The sequence below is a fragment of the Cibotium barometz genome, chromosome 11, assembly GCF_041138505.1.
Source record: "Cibotium barometz isolate CiBa-2024 chromosome 11, ASM4113850v1, whole genome shotgun sequence".
Classification (NCBI taxonomy): domain Eukaryota; kingdom Viridiplantae; phylum Streptophyta; class Polypodiopsida; order Cyatheales; family Cibotiaceae; genus Cibotium; species Cibotium barometz.
In genome coordinates, this window is record NC_141056.1 from 50,153,013 (window position 1) to 50,173,300 (window position 20,288).

The window sequence follows — 20,288 nt, forward strand, 5'->3', positions numbered from 1 at the left end:
TCGAAATTCTTTTCCTTCAAGAGCACCATCTTACTGAGGGGCGTACCCGCTGCTGCAGGAAGATTCTACCAGGCAAGAGTCGTACTTTTTGGTCTCCATCCTTCGGCCCTTCAGGGACGCAAGGAGGACCGTCTCTCTCTGTCTGTGGACAGGATCGGGAGTCATAGTTCCAAGACGTGCTCAGTGGGTTACCATTTTGATTGGAGAGGATAGCGTTGGCTTCCTCAACATTTCTGCCCCGAATGCGGTTGCAGATAGTTGGAGCACTGTCCGACAGGCCCTTCCCCAAACTGATTTTTGGTGCATGGGCGGTGACTTCAACATGATAGAGGCAGCAGAGGACAGAATTGGAGGTGGCACGGCCACTGTCTCACGGGTGGAGTACTCTGCATGGGAGGAGGATAGAATTTATGTTGACGAGTGGGCTTGCAGCCGTGGAGGCATGGTTGGTATTCTGGCAGGCACTACATTTTCAGATCATGCCCCAATTATTCTATCCCTAGAGGACCCATGGAGGCATGACAGACATGCGAGCTCCAAGATTCCAAACAGCCTCACTCGGGACCCCGAGATTTGTAGCCGGATTCAGCACATATGGGCGGGTCTAGACTTTTCCTCAAGATCTACAGCGTGCACTTTGGATGAGGGCCTTGGGGAGGTCAGTATTTTCTTACAGGAGGCAGCCCAGAGGAGATTGGAGGGATTTTGGGAGCAGGAGAGGAGCCAGAGGAGGGGCCTATCCTCTTTACAACGTCTTCAAGAGAGTTCCCCGGACAACCCGTGGATTGAGAGTCAGATCGCAGCTGCCCGCACGGAGATTCGGTCCATTGAGGAGAGGAGGGTGGAGTATAGATACCATGCCAAGACCTCATTTTGGACCCAGGTCAGACAGATTGTTCCAGTGGCCTCAGAGAAGCAGCTTGGGCAGCCTTTGATCTGGAACCCCGTGATCTGTTTACCCAGTGGCCACATGCTAGGGGCTCGACCACATGCTAGGGGCTCGACCGCACATATCCTGGGGCGCCTTGAGCATGGGACCAACCAAGTCTCTTGGAGATTGGGTTGCACATAGGCAATTACCTCAGGAGGAGCAGGAGAGAGGCCTGACAGGGATCCGGGGTAGAGACAGACTCAGTATCGACATTGACTCAGCTATTCCTCCGGAGTGGTTGACTCCTATTCTAGACCTGACCCCGCCGATATGGCTAGGCGTGTTCACCAGACACGATATTCTCGTGGCAGTCTATGGAGCAGATGAGGACAATTGTGGTCACTTTTTCTATTGGATTACATGGCAAATTAGAGAGATCAGAGCACCCCTTGGAGGATTTCAGAGGCTGCACCTTGGTTTTCGAGCACGTGCATGGCACATAGATCCAGCACCGACCAAGGTGGCCAGGGAGAGATTTTGGCGGTTATGGATTTGGGAGTGCCGACCTCTCACACGGTTGCAGTGGGACCCTGGAGAGTGGACGTTGTTAGACATCATCCCCTTCTTGCTGGCTTCCTGTTTGGTGTCCTATTTTAGCCTCTAGGGCTGACCATGTTAGCTAGAGGGGCTGGTCACCCCTCACATAGGTTTTCCATATCTTGGGCATTTTTCCCTAGTCGTGGAGGACTTTTTCCCTAGTCGGCTGCCTTCATATGGGCATATATATAGCTGGCTTGCCTCCCTCATTCTTCACTGCTTGCTTAGCATTGTTTGCTGCAATTCCTCACATACGAGGTTTCCTCCCCCCTTGCTCGGGACATGTATTCCTTTTGTCACCTGTGTTTCCTCCCCATCTCTCTCTCTCTCTCTCTCCTGTGTTTCCACTTTCCCTTCTTCCGCTACACATTCTATCATGGTATCAGAGCGTCAGTGATCTTCAGTGTTGGATGCTCCCTCCTCTCCCTCCTGCGTTTTTGCTTTTAGGTGGACAGTGTTAGAAGTCATCTCCTGTCTAGTTTTATACACCAGGGCCTTTGTTGTGGGTGTGCCCGCCCTTATGAGGTGTTTTATCATTTTTCCCCACTCTCCGCATTTTTCCCCTATTTTTCCCATTTTTTCTGTGGCTTGGGAGGCAGCCTTGAGTTGGCAGGAGGATCCATTTGCTGGCCGACTACATCAGGATGTGTGTACTGGAGCTGGCCGACTGTACTTGACCAGTCGTGGATCCTCAGTGCTGGCCGACTGGCTGCATATTGCTGGCCAACTTGATGCAGTCGTGGAGTGCCTTTTTCAGCAGGCCGACTGCTCATATGGGGGCATATAAATAGGCCCCCAGCCCCCTTGCCACTTGTGTATCATACCCGGGATTTTCTTGTGTATATAGAGTAGAGTTACACGCCTACTTCTCTCTCTCTCTTGTGCTGTTTTTTCTGCATGCGTTTTTGCTCTCGTGTTCCCAGATCTGGTCATCATCTCCGCTGCGTATTCTGACATGGTATCAGAGCCTAGGCTCTAGATAGGTCTTGGGATTTGTGTGAGCAAGAGGGGGACTGCTGTGTTGCTGATTGGTGGACTGTTTTGGGCTGATTGGGAAGAGAAGGTGCAAGAGGAAGGAAGGGTGATTTGCTGGACAGCCACTTGCAGGTTTTAGTTCTTCTTTGTTCCCACCCACCCACCCTATTCAGAGTACATCCCCGCAATGGCAGATCTGTTTGAGATGGCCGAGAGACATGTGAAGATCCCGACACTCCCCACGTTCCCGGTGGACCGTCAGTTGGACAGGAGCAACTACGGCATATGGAAGGTTATGATGGAGTCTGTTCTGGAGTCTTACAACCTCGCTGATTTCGTCGTCGTCGGTGTTCCACGGCCGGAAGTAGAGGAAGGGAAGTTACCGTCGATCCAAAAGGACCGGGAGGCTCAAACACAGACGTGGGATCGTGTCAACGCCAGGGTCCGTTCGTTTATCTTTCTCAACTGCACACCACAGGTAATCAATCATGTAAAACATACGACGCTGGCCAGAGGTATATGGCAACATTTGGCCTCTCTTTACAACAGGGTATCGCCCATGAAGAGGATTTCCCTGGAAGTACAAATGCGGGTTATGAGCCCTGCAAAGTCGGCGACGATGCGGGAGCATATTAACAAGCTGCAGGCTCTTCAGCAGGAAGTTCTTCAGGCTGGGAAGGAGATATCGTCAAAGGACATGGCCATAACGTTGCTGTCACATTTGCCCTCTTCGTACTCAGCATTTTACTCGTCTTTGATTACCAGTGGCAGGCTCAGCACCATCACGTGGGAGGAGCTTGTACCCATGGTCCTGGACCAGGAGGAACGATTCACGAACCCTCCTCAGGGTGGAGGTTCGGAGGCCTTAACTGGCCAACGGTCGAAAGGCCGTAACATGCGCAAAGGGAAGGCTTCATCGGAGAAGTCTTCTGAGAAGAAGTCCGTTACTGACCGCGAGAAACTAAAGGCAGAGAGGACCTGTAATGATTGTGGCGAGAAAGGCCACTATTGGAGGCAGTGTCCCAAGCGGAAGACCGAGAAGGGTGAAGATTCCTCAGTAGCAATCATGAAGACTCCGGCTTTTGTGCACCTGGAGGTGGTGGACACCGATGTTTCATTTTCTTCAGACAGGGAGGAGATTGGAGGACTCTCCGCAATGGATACTCGGGAGTGGATTCTCGATAGTGGTGCTTCCAGGCACATGACTCCTTCCCGTTCCGGTTTACAGGATCTCTGCAGGCTTTCTGGTCACATTCTTACTGGGGATACATCCACTATCCCAGTTCACAATGAGGGCAGGATGGAGATAGTTCCCGATGGCAGAGGAGGGGAAGCATTCCTCCCAGGTGTTGTATGTTCCGTCACTTGGTTTTCATCTGTTGTCAGTGCATCAGGTTTGCAAGACTGGCGTACAGGTGTAGTTTGATGAGCATTTTGTTGCTCTCCGGGACAAAGCAACAGGCCAAGTGGTTTGGGAAGGCGGAGTGGAGAATGGAGTTTACAAGCTTTCAGCACTCTCTCTCCCAAGTCCTCATGTTTGTGATGAGTGACAATCTGGTAATGGCCACTTGTGTGTGGATACGCTACAGGTACAGGCTTTCCGGGACCAGATGGTGGATAGCTTGCCAGTAGATGGCAGCAGTTGGCAGGAACTTTCCAGTACTGATGTTGGTAGTTCTTGTGTTCGTCAGCAGAGGAAACTGAACAGGTCACTTATGCTCTGATGTCTCGTCGTATTCGGGACAAAGAACCTCCAGTAGATGAGGATGTTCTTTCCACAGGGACCTTTCGGAAAGCCAGGCACGTGGCAGTTGATTACTTGCAGAAGGAGGTGGTTTCTTTGTGGTTTCGGATTTAGAGGGGGGGGTTGACAGGCTTCAGAAGGCCTTGCATGGTCTTCATCAGGTTTCCAGGACTTGTTTTTGCACCATAACAGGTGTTGATCCTTGTGAGCAGTGTGATGCCTTTTTGACTCAGAAGCAGTATGGTTCATTGATCTGGTTGATGGACGCCAGATTGGACGGGAGCTTCCTGATGAGGCGGTTGAGCTCATGGTTGCAGATGACTCTTTGGGAGGCAGGATTGCGTTTCATGTGGTTTCTGCGGCATGCGAAGGATCATGGACTCTTGTACACAGGAGGGGGATTGTTGGATGGAGTCCGACTCCACGGTTGGAGTGACTCGGTTTGGGGAGGAGATCTGGACACGAGGAGATCTACTTCAGGCCCAGAAGCAGTTTTACGAAGCAATAAGAGGCAGTCATCTTTTGCCTTGTCGCGGACAAAGGCAGAGTACCGGGCTGCTTGTGATGCTGCTTGTGAGGTGGTGAGGATGCAACGGTTGCATTGCAGGTTTGGGCTTCCACTGGAGGAACCCATGGTCATCCAGAGGCACTTTGTTCGTGAACAGATCGTTTGCTGATGACATCCTGCTAGAGTTCTGTTCGACAGAGGACAGTACGGTGGACCTCTTCACGAAGTCACTCTCTCAGGATTTGCTCAAGCGGCACCCCAGCTCCCAATGGTTGGTTTCACAGCCAAGAGCTGAGAGGGAGTGTTAAAGTCATCTCCTGTCTAGTTTTATACACCAGGGCCTTTGTTGTGGGTGTGCCCGCCCTTATGAGGTGTTTTATCATTTTTCCCCACTCTCCGCATTTTTCCCCTATTTTTCCCATTTTTTCTGTGGCTTGGGAGGCAGCCCTGAGTTGGCAGGAGGATCCATTTGCTGGCCGACTACATCAGGATGTGTGTACTAGAGCTGGCCGACTGTACTTGGCCAGTCGTCGATCCTCAGTGCTGGCCGACTGGCTGCATATTGCTGGCCGACTTGATGCAGTCGTGGAGTGCCTTTTTCAGCAGGCCGACTGCTCATATGGGGGCATATAAATAGGCCCCCAGCCCCCTTGCCACTTGTGTATCATACCCGGGATTTTCTTGTGTATATAGAGCAGAGTTACACACCTACTTCTCTCTCTCTCTTGTGCTGTTTTTTCTGCATGCGTTTTTGCTCTCGTGTTCCCAGATCTGGTCATCATCTCCGCTACGTATTCTGACACACAGATCTTGCGTTTTTTTTTCTCAGAATTGCTGCTGGTCGCCTGCATCTTCCGGGCATTTCTTCTCAGCAGCCCGTGGTCTTTCTTCATCAGTTTGACCTCTGAGAACCCCTTTCACACCTGTTTTCTGCACTGTTTTCAAGGCAGCAGCACCTAGTTTGCTGCGTTTTTCTACATGTGGTTGTCATCAGCAGATTGCAGCCGTTCTCAATATTCATACCCCCCCTTAGTGCTGGCCGCCTGTTTTGTACAGGCCAGCAGCAGCATATTTGCTGCGTTTTTTTCTTCTACAGGTTTCTGATGCTGTTTGCTGATCTGAGGCCTTGATGGTACCATATATTTTCTGCTTTTCCAGATTCAGCCCTATCTACTGCCCCGAATACCTCTGCGTTTTCAGATTTGCAGACATAGTTGCTACGTTTTTCTGAATAGATCTTGCTGGTAGCTCTACCTTCACTTGGGCTTCATCTATTGGACCCGAAGGTACCTTCTCTTCAGTGTTTTTCCTCATATGAGGTGTGGATACTGGTTGGCCTGAATTTTCAGGTTTGCAGCCCTCTGTTGGTGCTGTGTTTTCTTCTCCAGTGAACATAGATCACTTGCAGAGGGGGTTTCTTGTTTGGATTGTGGCTTTGGAGGCAGTTTGGTACTCGAGGAGGATACTGAATTTCTGACTTCAGTCAGCGTTTTTTTGATTTTGGAGCATCTATACCTGCATTTTGTTCTTGGCTTTCACAGTTACCCGGTTTCTTCATATTCCTTGCCTTCTGTTGGCGGTGGAGTGCTGTTTTTTACTGGATAGCAGTGTTTTGGCTGCGTTTTGCTTCCCACATAAGTTTTCTACGCTCTGAGGGGGCCTATCTCCAGCTACTTCACTTGAGGATCAGTTTCGGGAGCTGTTTTGTTTCTACCGTGACAAGAGTTTACAGATTTTGGAGGAGAGCAGCGATCTTTTTAGAGAACTTGAGCAGAGTTTTGTCCGAGCCTGTGTTCTTTGCAATGTTTGCAGAACAAGGAGTGTTTTGCCCTTGAGGTGTGATCCTTTCACATGGATCATTTATTTGTTGCTGATTCTTGGGATCTGATTCTACTTATGGAACAGTCTTCTGCTATCAGTGATGCTTTTGAGGACTTTGTTACCACTGCAGTTTATATTCCTGCTTCCCTTCCTCATTGTGAGGAGTCTACCTCTGCCTCTCTTTGTGATGCTTCTTAGGATGCCCCTCCCCCTTGCCAGTTCTGCAAGTTTGTTGTTTTGGAGGATGGTTTTTTGGACCCAGTGGGATGCTTTGGATCTGTGGTTGCTAACTATGCTTGGGGCATAGTGGTACTTCCAGAGTTTTTTGGATTTGGATCAGAATCAAGTTGGGCTTATACCAGTCCGACGACATTTTTTTTCAGAGGGGGATGTGGAGTTCTTTCATCTTGCCATGCCCACCTCAGTGGCATGTACTTATGTACAACATTGGGCAACTCATGGTATGGAGTTTGGGCAGATGGACCCCATCTTTTCTACAGAGTCTTTACATCTTACGATGCCGACCTTTTCAAAGGATGCTTTTGTACAGCATTTGGCTACTCTTGGTACAGAGTTGGAGCAGATTGACACTTTCTTTTGAGGGTTCCAGTGAGGAGCAGTTTGCTTCTCCAGGATTGATTATCTACAGGATCTGATCTTGGTTGGTTATGAGGTTTTTCATACCTTCTCCGGGCTAGATACACGACATTCGACTTCGGGGAGTGTTCTTACACTTGGGTTTGGAACCATTATTTGGAGCAGCACGTCGCAGCCTACATGGTTGTTTTCTTCCAGGGGAGCAATGTACCTGGCAGCTTGTTCTGTTGCTTTTGTAGCTAAGTTGCTAAGGAGATTGCTTGTGGAGTTTTCTTGGTACCTATTTCTGCAGTCTTTCATCTTTGATCGAGGACGGCGTCTCTGGCTTCTTGGAGTTCACTCAGCATCTGGTGCTGAGAGGGGGTGTTAGACATCATCCCCTTCTTGCTGGCTTCCTGTTTAGTGTCCTATTTTAGCCTCTAGGGCTGACCATGTTAGCTAGAGGGGCTGCTCACCCCTCACATATGTTTTCCCATATTATTCCCCATTTTATGGAATCTTGGGCATTTTTCCCTAGTCGTGTGTCGGCTGCCTTCATATGGGCATATATATAACTGGCTTGCCTCCCTCATTCTTCATTGCTTGCTTAGCATTGTTTGCTGCAGTCCCTCACATATGTTTTCCCATATTATTCCCCATTTTATGGAGTCTTGGGCATTTTTCCCTAGTCGTGGAGGACTTTTTCCCTAGTCGACTGCCTTCATATGGGCATATACATAGCTGGCTTGCCTCCCTCATTCTTCACTGCTTGCTTAGCATTGTTTGCTGCAGTCCCTCACATATGAGGTTTCCTCCCCTCTTGCTCGGGACATGTATTCCTTTTGATGATGATATTGAGAGCAGGTTCTCACCTGTGTTTCCTCTCCATCTCTCTCTCTCTCACTCTCTCTCCTGTGTTTCCACTTTCCCTTCTTCCGCTGCACATTCTATCAAACGTAGCATGATCCCACATATCGGGTGGAGACTCTAGATGCCCCTTTCTTTGCATACACAGCGAGGCTCGGCCGCAGGATCCAAATGTCAGAGATAGATGGCACACCGACAACAGCAGCACACTGGCAATCTCAGGGCCTATCACAACGCTTCCTTTCAAATTTCTAGAAGAGGCTTTGGGACAGCTTTTAGCCGAGGAAGATCACTCTCTTCCTTTCGTTGACGGCACACAGGAGTCTGGCAGTGGGGGAAGCTGCAGGGAGGTTCTGACCGCATGCGGAAGCGGTGGGAAGCCTTCTTGAGACTTTGGAGGCTTGGCCCTTTCCTCGCAGATAGAGGCGGTGACCCCATTTGACACTTCAGACCACCTGTGTGGTTGTCCCCCCCCCCCCCCTCCCCCTTTATGAGATAACCTTCTCCTCATAGAGCGGCCAGTCGGAGGAGAAGCATCTCTACCCCTTATGATCACTTGTTCCCGCCCTTATATGAGGCAAGTTTGCATTTAGCCCTTTGTGGTTGTTTTCTCTTTAACTAATTGAAGGATCTTTTTCCCGGAAAAAAAAAATGGTTCGACCCCAAAAGCCTAAATAAAATCTTCTGGTATGGAATCCAAACGTTTTATGATTGGCTCTAGGATAGAGTCAGGGATACCCTTGGGTGGGGTTAGTGGTTCCAGCTTGCTGGAGGTGTGTGTGTTCCTAACCTAAATTGCCTTGAAAACTAGAGTACCACACTACAAAGCATGCAAGCACCCAGATGACTAAGAAAAATATTCAATAGAACTCAGCAACTACAATGATGCCGCCTATTCATTTGCCTGCTTGCATTTGGTAAATCCTACCATCACACAATGTATTTGTAAGCTTTTAGGCATGAAGATATACCGGTAGATTTTTCTCAAGAGGAGCTGTCTTGAAGTGATTGTCAATGCTGTGAGCCCCCTCCAAGAATCTTTGTAAAAGATCATGCAAGCAAGCATAACAAGTCAGCAAAAATGTTTCCAGAGCCGTAAAATGAGCTGCTTCTATAGCCCTTTAAACCGATCTGTTTACACAGCAAATGAAAGCACTTACTTGCTAGCAACTGAAAAGCCATACTGAAGTGACAAAGGTAGTATGCCAACAGCACTGCATACTGCCAAAATATTGGTAAAAGCAATCAAATCAGAACATAGAGCCTTCCAGAAGGTAGGTGTTCTGTTGTATATAGCAAGTTACCACTGTAGCGGCCACCAACCCAGTCCCAGAAAGCGAAGGCGTTATTAGGGTCGATGCCAAACTCCTTAACTAGCTGCAACACATACATATGACTAGAAATCTCTAGAAGAAAGCTGATTACACAAACATTTTGATGGTACAAGATTACACAGAAGACGTGGTATTACCTTGAGGTTTGTACTCACTGCTACCATATGCTTTGAAACTGCCTCTGAGCTGTAATTTCTTTCAAGCTTAGTGTGATAGAAGACGTAGACCTTTACATGACAAAGAATAGAGGTAACATGACAACAAACCCTTTACCCAAGAACTGATGTAATCCAGCTCCTCACAGTCCTCGCATTCAGCATTGTTTCGGCCGTTGTTAAAGTTTTTGAAACTATCACAACTGAAACCAAAAAAAAAAAACAATGAGCATTCAAAAACTTGTGGTTTTTATTAAAAATCGGCACAGAGACAAGAAGTCGACTATGCTTGTGATCCAACTCATGTTCTTTACAAACCCAAGGTTGTCTCCTGAGAGAGCCCATCTAGACTTCGAGCAACATCAATGGGGTCCACATTTGCCAAACTGCCAAACCCACATATTGTTCAAATTAAATATACATGCATACATGTATGCATGCAAGCACACACACACACACAAACACAAACATTTATGCATACATGTTCGCATAAATGCACACACATGGACACATACATACATACGCACACACATACATACAAACAGGCATATAAACATGCATGGTAGATACACACACACACACACACACATGCATACAAACATACATACATATTAGCCTGTAATTAAGTAGATCTCCTTGAAACACACACATACATAGCCTGTAATTAAATAGATCTCCTTCAAACACACAAATAACCTTTTAAACCAAATGCAGTAAAAGCTAATTGATACTCACAACCGCAGCCGCCGTCCCTTAGAAGACCCAGCTGCATTTGGTTCTGTTCAGAAACAACACCAGATAAATATAGATTCACTTTAACTCTGCTATGAGAAAATAGATAAGCAGTGAGAAAAGGTAGCATCTGCACCTGTTTGCAAAGCTGTATGAACAAAGAGTGGACCTAAAAAGCTGCCACCAATTCCAATAGCCACGACATCAGTCAATGGTTTTCCAGTTGCACCAACCTACATGAAGAGACATCAATTAGCTGTACATCGTATGGAGTCAATGTTGTTTTTGCTATCTCCAATTTTGATGGATAATAGCTTACCCAAGTGCCACTCCGTACTCGCTCAGAAAAGTTATTTATTTTGTCAAGCACTTCCCACACCTCCGGAACTACATTTTTCGAGTCGCTGTTAATTACATGGTCTCTGCTTGCACGAAGGGCTACGTGAAGCACGGAGCGATTTTCTGTCTTATTGATCTGAGACAACAGTATCAAATAAAGCCAGTAGAAAGACAGTAGAATATGTTTTTTTGATGCAATACAAGATAAGTGTTAGGAAGAAAAGCATGACTGAGATAATAAGAGCTGACGCCTTGGGGACATACATGATCTCCATTAAACATTTTCTCAATTTTTTCCTTGAGATGAGCAACCTGCAGCAGAAGAGCCAAGGCGTATGCAAGAAAGTCAATAAAGAGCAAAGTAAAAATGAGATCTTAGGCTCCCTGAGAGGAAGAAAAAAACGCCCACCTCCGCCAAATGAAAAAGCTTCTTCATGGTTTCTACTGTCAGCCGTTGTCGAGAGTAATCGAGCAGTATCCCATCAAAGCCCCTGATGCAGCAAGGATCATCCTCATCAATAGCTGCCAAAGCTACTCTAGTGGAGGAAAGCCATGAACGTTTATCTTGCTTAGAGATGAGTTTATAAGAGGCATTCTAGAATATGACACAAAGCTCAATATTTATTTAACTAAATTTCGGTCCTCCAGACCGAAGTTCACCAGCACCCCAACCTTGATGTGTTGAAGTGCTTCGCCGAACAGCGTCCTTAGCATGGATTGGCTATGGATTACAGGCATTCCGACCTGCTGTGCACATGTTGCATGTGTTGTGGAAGACGTTTGATTAAGATGTGCTAATTAAAATAAATGAGGCACTCTCGTATACAGCTGCTCAAGTGTCTGTCCTGCCTCCATGGGTCCTCCAGGGAAAGAATCTGAGAAAGAAAAGTACCTGCAAGAATACCAACCATGCCACACCGTCTACAAGCCCACTCATCAACGTAGAAACGATCGAGTCTGGAGAGGTTGGGGCCTGTACCTCTCCTCTCTGATCTCCTTGGGATACGCAAGAACTTTGGTAAGTGCCATGGATCCTATCCCCGTACAGCCAAAATCAGCTCCTGCCAAGCCAAGTACTCCATGCCTGAAACGGTGTTTGTGCCTCCTCCGAGTCTATCCTCCGCCGCCTCTAGCATGTTAAAATCTCCACCTGTGCACCAAAAATCAGCATGTGGGAGGTACTGACGAACTGTACTCCAAAAAGTGGCTCTACCTGTTGCTGTGTTCAGAGCGTAGAGGTTAAGGAAACCCACTTTGTCCTCCCCAATCCTCATGATCACCCATTGCGCTCTCCCTGTGACTATGGTGCCTGAATCAATCACTGCTGGTAAGAGCTGCTCACTGACGGAGATGCATACCTCGCCCTCGATCCTAGAGGGGCCAAAGGCATGGAGCAGAAGGTGTGGCTTCTGCCTTGGAGAATCTTCCTCAATCTGTGGGTGTGATCCTCAGAGAGATGGTGCTCCTGAAGGAAGAGTACATCAATAGTAGGTCCGTTGACTTCGGCTCTGTGAAGCTCCTCTCTAACGATCCCGCGCCTCCTCACGCACTATAAACCCTGAATGTTCCATGAGACAATCCGCATATCTCCGAGCGGTGGGAGGTAGAACTGTCGGAACTGCCCTCCACTGGGCATGGGTTTGCATGGTGAGTAATCACAATCCGTCTTGGGGCAAAGCCTCGCCAGGTGATCACGAGTCCTGCTCTCCATGTGGAACCACTTTAGCTGAAACCGGCCTCTGGTAGAAACCAAAGTGCGCTAGACTAGCAGTCACCCTTCCACTTGTAGTCCAGATATGAAAACAAATTTGATTGGAGCTAGAGTGCCCCAAATCTGAAAATAGAACGACACTTGTTGGCTCCAAAGCTTGGTGCCCCTTGCGGTATTTCTTTATTCAATTTCAAAAATATGTAAGGCTGAGTACAACAAAACCAGCCAAGAGAATACACCTGTATGTCCAATCTGGCAGCCCACAATACCTCTTAGCACAGAGGATTCACACACACAGATCTGTGTCTCAAAGCAACACTCTGTGCTTCCCTCTGATCAGCCAAGACCATTCAGCAGGACAGCCTTGAGCATACATCTGGCATATCTCATGCACATGATTCAACAACTCAGCACAAACATACATTCACTGTCCAACCTCTCTTTCCACCCTTTTCAATTTGCCATACCCCTCCTCTCACAAGGGGCCAGATAGCACAACTCTGCAGCAGACATAAGCCAATGGAAAGAAAGACAGATGAACAAGTTCAGAGCTTACCAAATCAGCTCGTGGTTTTGCACTCGTGGGACAGTTCGTACCAGTCTGTACTTGACAACGACTGTCTGTACTCTTTCCCCTGCAACCACCTGACTGTTGCACCAAATAAGCTCTGTTAGAATCCCACGTGTAGCTGGAGATGCACCGCTTTACTGTCCAGAACTGACAGGTCAACGCCGGCCTGTACCTGTCCGTACAGCACAGCAGAGTCTCACTGTACCTGTCCGTACAGAGCTGTACGGACTGTACTGCAGTTGCCTAAATCAGCTTGCTGTACCTGCTGTACAGTTCAGCGCAGCCTGTACCTGTTCTGTCCAGCGCCGTCAGCACCTTCCCTGTCCAACGCCGCCAGCACCTGCCCTGTCCGTACAACTGTACCAGCAGCAGTTCTGTACTTGTCTTCAGCTACTGTCAGCGCAGCCTGTACCAACAGCAGCAGCAGTTCTGTACAAGCAAATTCCACCTGGACTGTACGGCCTGCACACGTGGACTGTACGGCCTGCTTTGCACAGAAATCAGCAGCAGAAACAGCAGCAAAAATCAGTCGACTTGCTTCTCCTACTCTCCACGCTTGTTTCTTGCACGTAGGTTACACGCCTCTTCAAAAGCTAGAGAGAGAGAGAAGTGAGAGAGGCATGCAACTCCAAAAGTGGAGTGGCCTCTCTCCAAACTTATCCTAGAGCCCCAACTTTAATAATCATTAAAGTTCCCTAGAGGCCACTAAGGCCTAGGGGCAACCATCAATAAAACATTAAAAACATTAATGTCTTGGTCCCCCCTTTCACATCTGAAGTGTCCACACATCATTTCATTTGTACGGGCACCCCAAATGTGAATCTTTTAATATTTTTGCTCAGCAACCACCATGCCCACACTTGTGCTGTTCCATTTTCACAGGGCCATGACATACCCCCCTCTTGAAAATGGCAAGCGTCCTCGATTGCCATTCAGGTGATACAGCAAAATATCCAAAGTGAAATATACAATATAGCAAGATCAGCGTCCCAAGCTCTCTAAGCCATGCACATGTATCAAAATTCATTGTAAACCAATGGCGTAGTAGTAGTCCAAGTTGTATACCACTGTGAACCATACATAACCACAACATCCCATGTGACTAGTACACATATATCATAGAAGTCCCATAAACAGATGTACTGTCATCCATCAGTACCTTCGGGTGAGATAAAAACTGCACCAAGCGACCTCTAGATGTCATCTGAGCCTGTCTGTATCAAGGGAGTGGAGGTGCTACCCCCCTCTTGAGCATCAGGTAATGCTCCAGACCCATGCTCTACTGAACCTGAATGAGCCACAACAAGAGTCGGCTCTAACTCAAAGGCATCGAGATAAAGCTGCAAAACCTGAGGTGAATCTGTTAAGTCACCTTCCTCCATCCACTTCGCATCCATCGGTGAATAGTTCTTGAACTTCACAAGATAGCGACGGAAAACTTTACCTCGTATCTTTCTTTCCTTATGTGCCAATATCTGCTCTGGAATCAGAACCTCATCAAGTTCCTCAACTTCCGGCTGAGCCTCATCTGATACATCCTCAGGCACATCCCCACGGAAAGGTCTAAGGAGACTCACGTGAAAAGCATTGTGAATCCTCCAGTGATCTGGTAGCTTCAAGCGATAGGCCACCTCACCAATCTTTTCCAATACCTAAAAAGGCCCATAATAACGCATGCTCAACTTAGGGAATAAGCGCTCTTTACCCTTCATCTTCTTGAGTCTAGCCTTTTCACAGCGCAAAAGAACCCAATCACCCAATGCAAACTCTAAAGCACATCTGTGACGGTCTGCCGCTTTCTTTTGCTTTTGCTGAGTTTTCTAGAGTGCCAACTTAACTCTCCGATAAGCTTCATCCATGTTTTCCACATACTGATCAGCCTCAAAGATCTTATCCTTTGTATGCAAAATGGGTGGTACCTTCTTCCCTCCTTCCACAATCTCAAAAGGCGCCTTGCCTGTCGAGGTATGAACAGTGTTGTTATATGCAAACTCCACCAAAGGAAGATACTTTTCCCATTGTTGCTTGTGCTCTGACACATACCACTTGAGAAGATCTAGCACTGTAGAGTTAGCCTCTTCCGACTGACCATCTGTTTGTGGATGAAATGACGATGAAAACTTTAGAGTTGTACCCATCATGTCAAACAACCCTCTCCAGAACAAACTCGTCATCCGTGGATCACGGTCACTAATGATAGACGTAGGCAAGCCATGATACTTGAAGATGTTCGCCATGAACAACTTCACCATATGATCCACTTTGATCGTCTTACGCACGGGAATGAAATGAGCCTGCTTATTGAACCTGCATATGATAGTCCAAATGCCATCATTGCCCGTTTGTGTCCGTGGAAGATCAAATATAAAATCCATGGCAATGCTCTGCCAAGGTCTATCTGGAATAGGTAAAGGCTGTAGTAACCCTGGTGTCTTTTGACGGTCAAACTTTACCTTCTAACATACGATGCATTGCCTCACAAAGGCATCAACATCTCTTCTCAAGGTTGGCCAATAAAATAAAGTCTCCACTGCTTTTACCGTGGCGTCAATACCTCTATGACCTGCATACGGTGGAGCATGACTTTCAATCACAACCTTGAGTTGCAATGGCCTGGTAACACACAGTCTGCCATGCATCAATAAAAACCCATCTCTGAGAGTATAGTGCTCATGCCGCTGACCCTCAGACATCTGATCATACAACCTTTCAAAGTCCTCATCATGGGCATACTGCTCTTTCATTTCATCAAGCTCATGATGATAAGCAAGTGAAACTGCGGAGACCTGTGGCTTGCGTGACAAAGCATCTGCCACTACATTCTTTTTGCCTTCCACATGCACAATCTGAAAGTGAAACATAGACAAAAAGTTTGCCCAACGCATATGCTTCTCTGAAAGCTTAGTTTGCGTGAGGAAATAACGCAAGGTCTGATGATCTGTCTGCAAAGTGAAATCAGCCCCAAGCAAGTAGTGTTTCCATGTAGAAAGAGCGTGAATTACAGCCAACATCTCTTTCTCATAAACCTGTAAATGCTTCTCGGCATCTTGCAATATTCTACTCTCATAAGCTATCACATGTCCCTCCTGCATGAGAACTGTCCTAATGCTACTTCTGCATGCATCACATTGGACAACAAAAGCCTTTCGGAGGTCCGGTAACACCAATACTAGATCCGAAGTAAGCTTTTCTTTGAGCTTTTTGAATGCTGTAATTTCCCGATCAGCCCATCTAAACGGAGTTGCCTTCTTTGTTAAGGCATGAAGGAGTGAAGCAATTTCAGCAAAATACCGTATGTACCGCCTGTAATAGGAACACAATCCTAGAAAGCTGCGTACATCATGCACGGTCCTCAAATCTGGCCAATTAAGAATTGCTTCCACCTTTGCTAGATCCATACAGACTCCATGCTTAGACACAATATGCCCCAAGAAATGTATCTCTTGCAAAAAGAACTCACTCTTCTTGCCATTAATAACCAGCCTATGGTTCCTGAGTTCTGCAAACACAATCGCCAAATGCCTTCTATGCTCTTCCTCAGTTTGTGAATGCACAATCATATCATCAAAGAATGTGCCCACAAACGCTCTATGAGGCCTGAAAATCCTGTCCATCATTCTATTAAATGTGGCAGGTGCATTTGTCAAACCAAAGGGCATAACCAAAAACTCATACAACCCAAACGTGGTTCGAAATGCTGTCTTATGCACATCCTCGGGTCTAATACGTATCTGATGATACCCGCTTTTCAAGTCAATACGACTAAAGACTGTGGAGCCCTATAAGCGGTCCAAAATTTCATCGATCCTCGGAATGGGGAATCGATTCTTGATGGTGTTCTTGTTCAGCGCCCTGTAATCAATACACATGCGCCAAGAACCAACCTTCTTTTGCACCAAGAGTACAGGTGAGCAAAAGCGTGATGAGCTAGGCTGTATCAACCCTTTATTCAAAAGCTCCTGTACCTGACTCATAATTTCTTCCTGTTGGGCTGCACTAACACGGTACGGCGGTCTATTTGGTGGAGTACTACCAGGAATTAGATCAATGGGATGATCTTCTGGCCTCTCAGGGGGAAGTTCCCCTGGCAATGACTCGGAAAAACAATCTTGGAATCCACATAAGAAATCAGTCCTGTCCTTATCTAACATAGACAAATTAGACTTAGACTCATCACATCGTGTGCATCCTTTACATAAATCAAGTACGCGGAAAGATGCTTTTTCATTACTGATGAAATTGCCGAAGCGGATACAATAGGAACAGATTCCCCTTTAAGTTTTACATCCAAAACATGTTCTTTCCCTCTCTGAGTCAGAATGATTTTCCTATTGTATGTGTCCACCACCGCATGTACTCTGTGGCACCATGGCATACCCAACAAAACATCACAGCCATCCAGAGGCATGATGAAAAATTCTTCGCGGTCCACATAACCCTGCAAATGAAGCCTGAGCTTCCCAATGATAGGAGTGACGGGTTCTGCATACCCTGGACAAGCCATGTTAGCCTCATATAACGGCCCCATCTCCTCTGCACGAATCCCCAATCGGCCAGCCAAATCTGGTGAAATGAAGTTGGCTCTAGCACCTGTGTCAAAGAATATCAAGGCATTTTGATCTCTCACTTTGCCCCATGCCCTACACAACTCTGTCTCTTCACCACCTGGCTGTTCCCCCACAAGATCAGGAACTAACCCTGCAGAAGGTTTTGGTTTCTTTGACTTGGGCTCTCCTTTATTGTCAGAGTCCTTTTGGGACTTTCTCTTGGGACAATTAAATGACATATGTCCCTCTTCAGTACAGTAAAAACATTTCCGAGCATCTCTCAAAGCCTGTCTTTCCTCATAAGTTCTCTTGGGCATTGGCAACTTCTTATACCGCGTCTCTGAAGACCCTTTAGCATCACGTGAAGCATGCCCAGATTTTTCAGCTTTCTTGCTCGAGTTCTTACTTCCTTTAAACCCAGATGATCCTCCAGTGAGTAACGCATTAGCTGTCATAGCATTCTCTATCATCTGTGACATGTTCGTTACTCGAGTCTTGATACAATAATCACGCACCTCTTTGGGCAGCCCACAACAATACTTCTCTACCTGCTCAGACAAAGGCACTGCACGGTAAGAAGTCAAATGTAGATGTGAGCCATACGAAAGAGAACACCTGTTTAAATTGTACCCAAGTAGTGGGTGCTATGCCCTGCAGAAGAAGAGTAGACCACCACTGCAAAGCATTTCCTTTGAGAAAAGTGGCAGCTTTTCTCACTTTAGAGGACTCTGTGTAATTCCCACCAGAAAAAGCAACATCAAACTACTGTAAAAAGGTAAGTGCTTTTAATTTATCTTTGGCTCCACTGAATGTATCAAATTTCACAGCAGCTCCCCCTTCCTTATAATCCTTCGCCTTACCCATAGGCGTTAGATTATCATATGGAAGTGGCTTCGCAAGATTGCTGCCCCCAACATTCATGCCCATCATAGGGTCAACATTACCCATTCCCACACCTGGCATGCCATACATTCCAGCCATGTTTCCAAACATACCATTATGCATACCTGGCTGCATACCACCATACATATTTGCTTGCATTCCAGGTTGCATGCCCCCAAACATATTTCCTTGCATTCCGAACTGCATACCACCATACATATTCCCCTGCATTCCAGGCTGAAAATTAGCTCCAAAAGGCCCTGGCATACCCATGCCTCCCTGAGGATAACCCCCAGTCATAGATTGTAACACCGAGCCACCACCAAAATAACCTGGATGCATAGTCTGCTGAGGAATAGATGGCTGTCCAAAGAAGGAACTCTGACAGTTAGCACCATAAGCATGCTGCATGTTCGGAAACTATCCAAAAGATGGATCCTGTGGGATGGCACCACTATGACCTTGAGGAAGGTTCTTAGAACGCACCTTCTTCTTCTTCTTCTTCTTTTCGGGCTCTATACGGGATCTCATAAATTCAGCAAACTTCTCACTTTGTGTGAGCTGCATAAACACATCCATAACACTAGCCAAACGATCTTTAAACCGAGCATCATCTTCCTCTTTACCAAGCACATCTTCTGGCTGTGTTACATCCTCATATTGCTCATCATCTGCAGCCTGTTCTCCTGCAAGAATATCCTCATATACATTTCTCTCAGGAGAGGTCTCTTGCTCTTCCTCTTCACGATAAAAGTACTCGTCTTCTGTATCAGACATGTTACCGAATTTTTCAGCGCCGATGACTTTCCTCGAGTCAACCACGAGCTCACCCCCTTAAGAAAGTTGATGATTGGTCCCGGCAACGGAACCTTGAAACCGACCTCTGGTAGAAACCAAAGTGCGCTAGACTAGCAGTCACCCTTCCACTTGTAGTCCAGATATGAAAACAAATTTGATTGGAGCTAGAGTGCCCCAAATCTGAAAATAGAACGACACCTGTTGGCCCCAAAGCTTGGCGCCCCTTGCGGTATTTCTTTATTCAATTTCAAAAATATGTAAGGCTGAGTACAACAAAACCAGCCAAGAGAATACACCTGTATGTCCAATCTGGCAGCCCACAATACCTCTTAGCACAGAGGATTCACACACACATATCTGTGTCTCAAAGCAACACTCTGTGCTTCCCTCTGATCAGCCAAGACCATTCAGCAGGACAGCCTTGAGCATACATCTGGCATATCTCATGCACATGATTCAACAACTCACCACAAACATACATTCACTGTCCAACCTCTCTTTCCACCCTTTTCAATCTGCCATACCCCTCCTCTCACAAGGGGCCAGAGAGCACAACTCTGCAGCAGACATAAGCCAATGGAAAGAAAGACAGATGAACAAGTTCAGAGCTTACCAAATCAGCTCGTGGTTTTGCACTTGTGGGACAGTTCGTACCAGTCTGTACTTGACAACGACTGTCTGTACTCTTTCCCCTGCAACCACCTGACTGTTGCACCAAATAAGCTCTGTTAGAATCCCACGTGTAGCTGGAGATGCACCGCTTTACTGTCCAGAACTGACAGGTCAACGCCGGCCTGTACCTGTCCGTACAACACAGCAGAGTCTGATTGTACCTGTTCGTACAGAGCTGTACGGACTATACTGCAGTTGCCTAAATCAGCCTGCTATACCTGTTGTACAGTTCAGCGCAGCCTGTACCTGTTCTGTCCAGCGCCGTCAGCACCTGCCCTGTCCAGCGCCGCCAGCACCTGCCCTGTCCGTACAGCTGTCCGTACAGCTGTACCAGCAACAGAACCTGCAGCAGCAGTTCTGTACCTGTCTTCAGCCTGTCAGCGCAGCCTGTACCAGCAGCAGCAGCAGTTCTGTACGAGCAAATTCCACTGGACTGTACGGCCTGCACACGTGGACTGTACGGCCTGCTTTGCACAGAAATCAGCAGCAGAAACAACAGCAAAAACCAGTCGACTTGCTTCTCCTACTCTCCACGCTTGTTTCTTGCACGTAGGTTACACGCCTCTTCAAAAGCTAGAGAGGTGAGAG

At 47.1% G+C, this 20,288-nt stretch overlaps 1 protein-coding gene across 1 annotated transcript in view; it reads right to left on the minus strand.

Annotated features, from left to right (window-relative positions):
• Positions 1-20,288, minus strand: part of LOC147634290 (Sugar isomerase (SIS) family protein) — a 97,543-nt gene that overhangs the window by 63,331 nt on the left and 13,924 nt on the right. Inside the window, exons 3-13 of the mRNA XM_086805421.1 lie at positions 10,929-11,010; positions 10,784-10,831; positions 10,500-10,655; positions 10,317-10,413; positions 10,184-10,226; positions 9,767-9,834; positions 9,567-9,651; positions 9,431-9,479; positions 9,264-9,336; positions 9,120-9,180; positions 8,931-8,997 (exon numbers count right to left, since the gene is read on the minus strand). Coding sequence (XP_086661547.1) covers positions 8,931-8,997; positions 9,120-9,180; positions 9,264-9,336; positions 9,431-9,479; positions 9,567-9,651; positions 9,767-9,834; positions 10,184-10,226; positions 10,317-10,413; positions 10,500-10,655; positions 10,784-10,831; positions 10,929-11,010 — 829 coding nt within the window. The remainder of the gene's footprint in view (positions 1-8,930; positions 8,998-9,119; positions 9,181-9,263; positions 9,337-9,430; positions 9,480-9,566; positions 9,652-9,766; positions 9,835-10,183; positions 10,227-10,316; positions 10,414-10,499; positions 10,656-10,783; positions 10,832-10,928; positions 11,011-20,288) is intronic.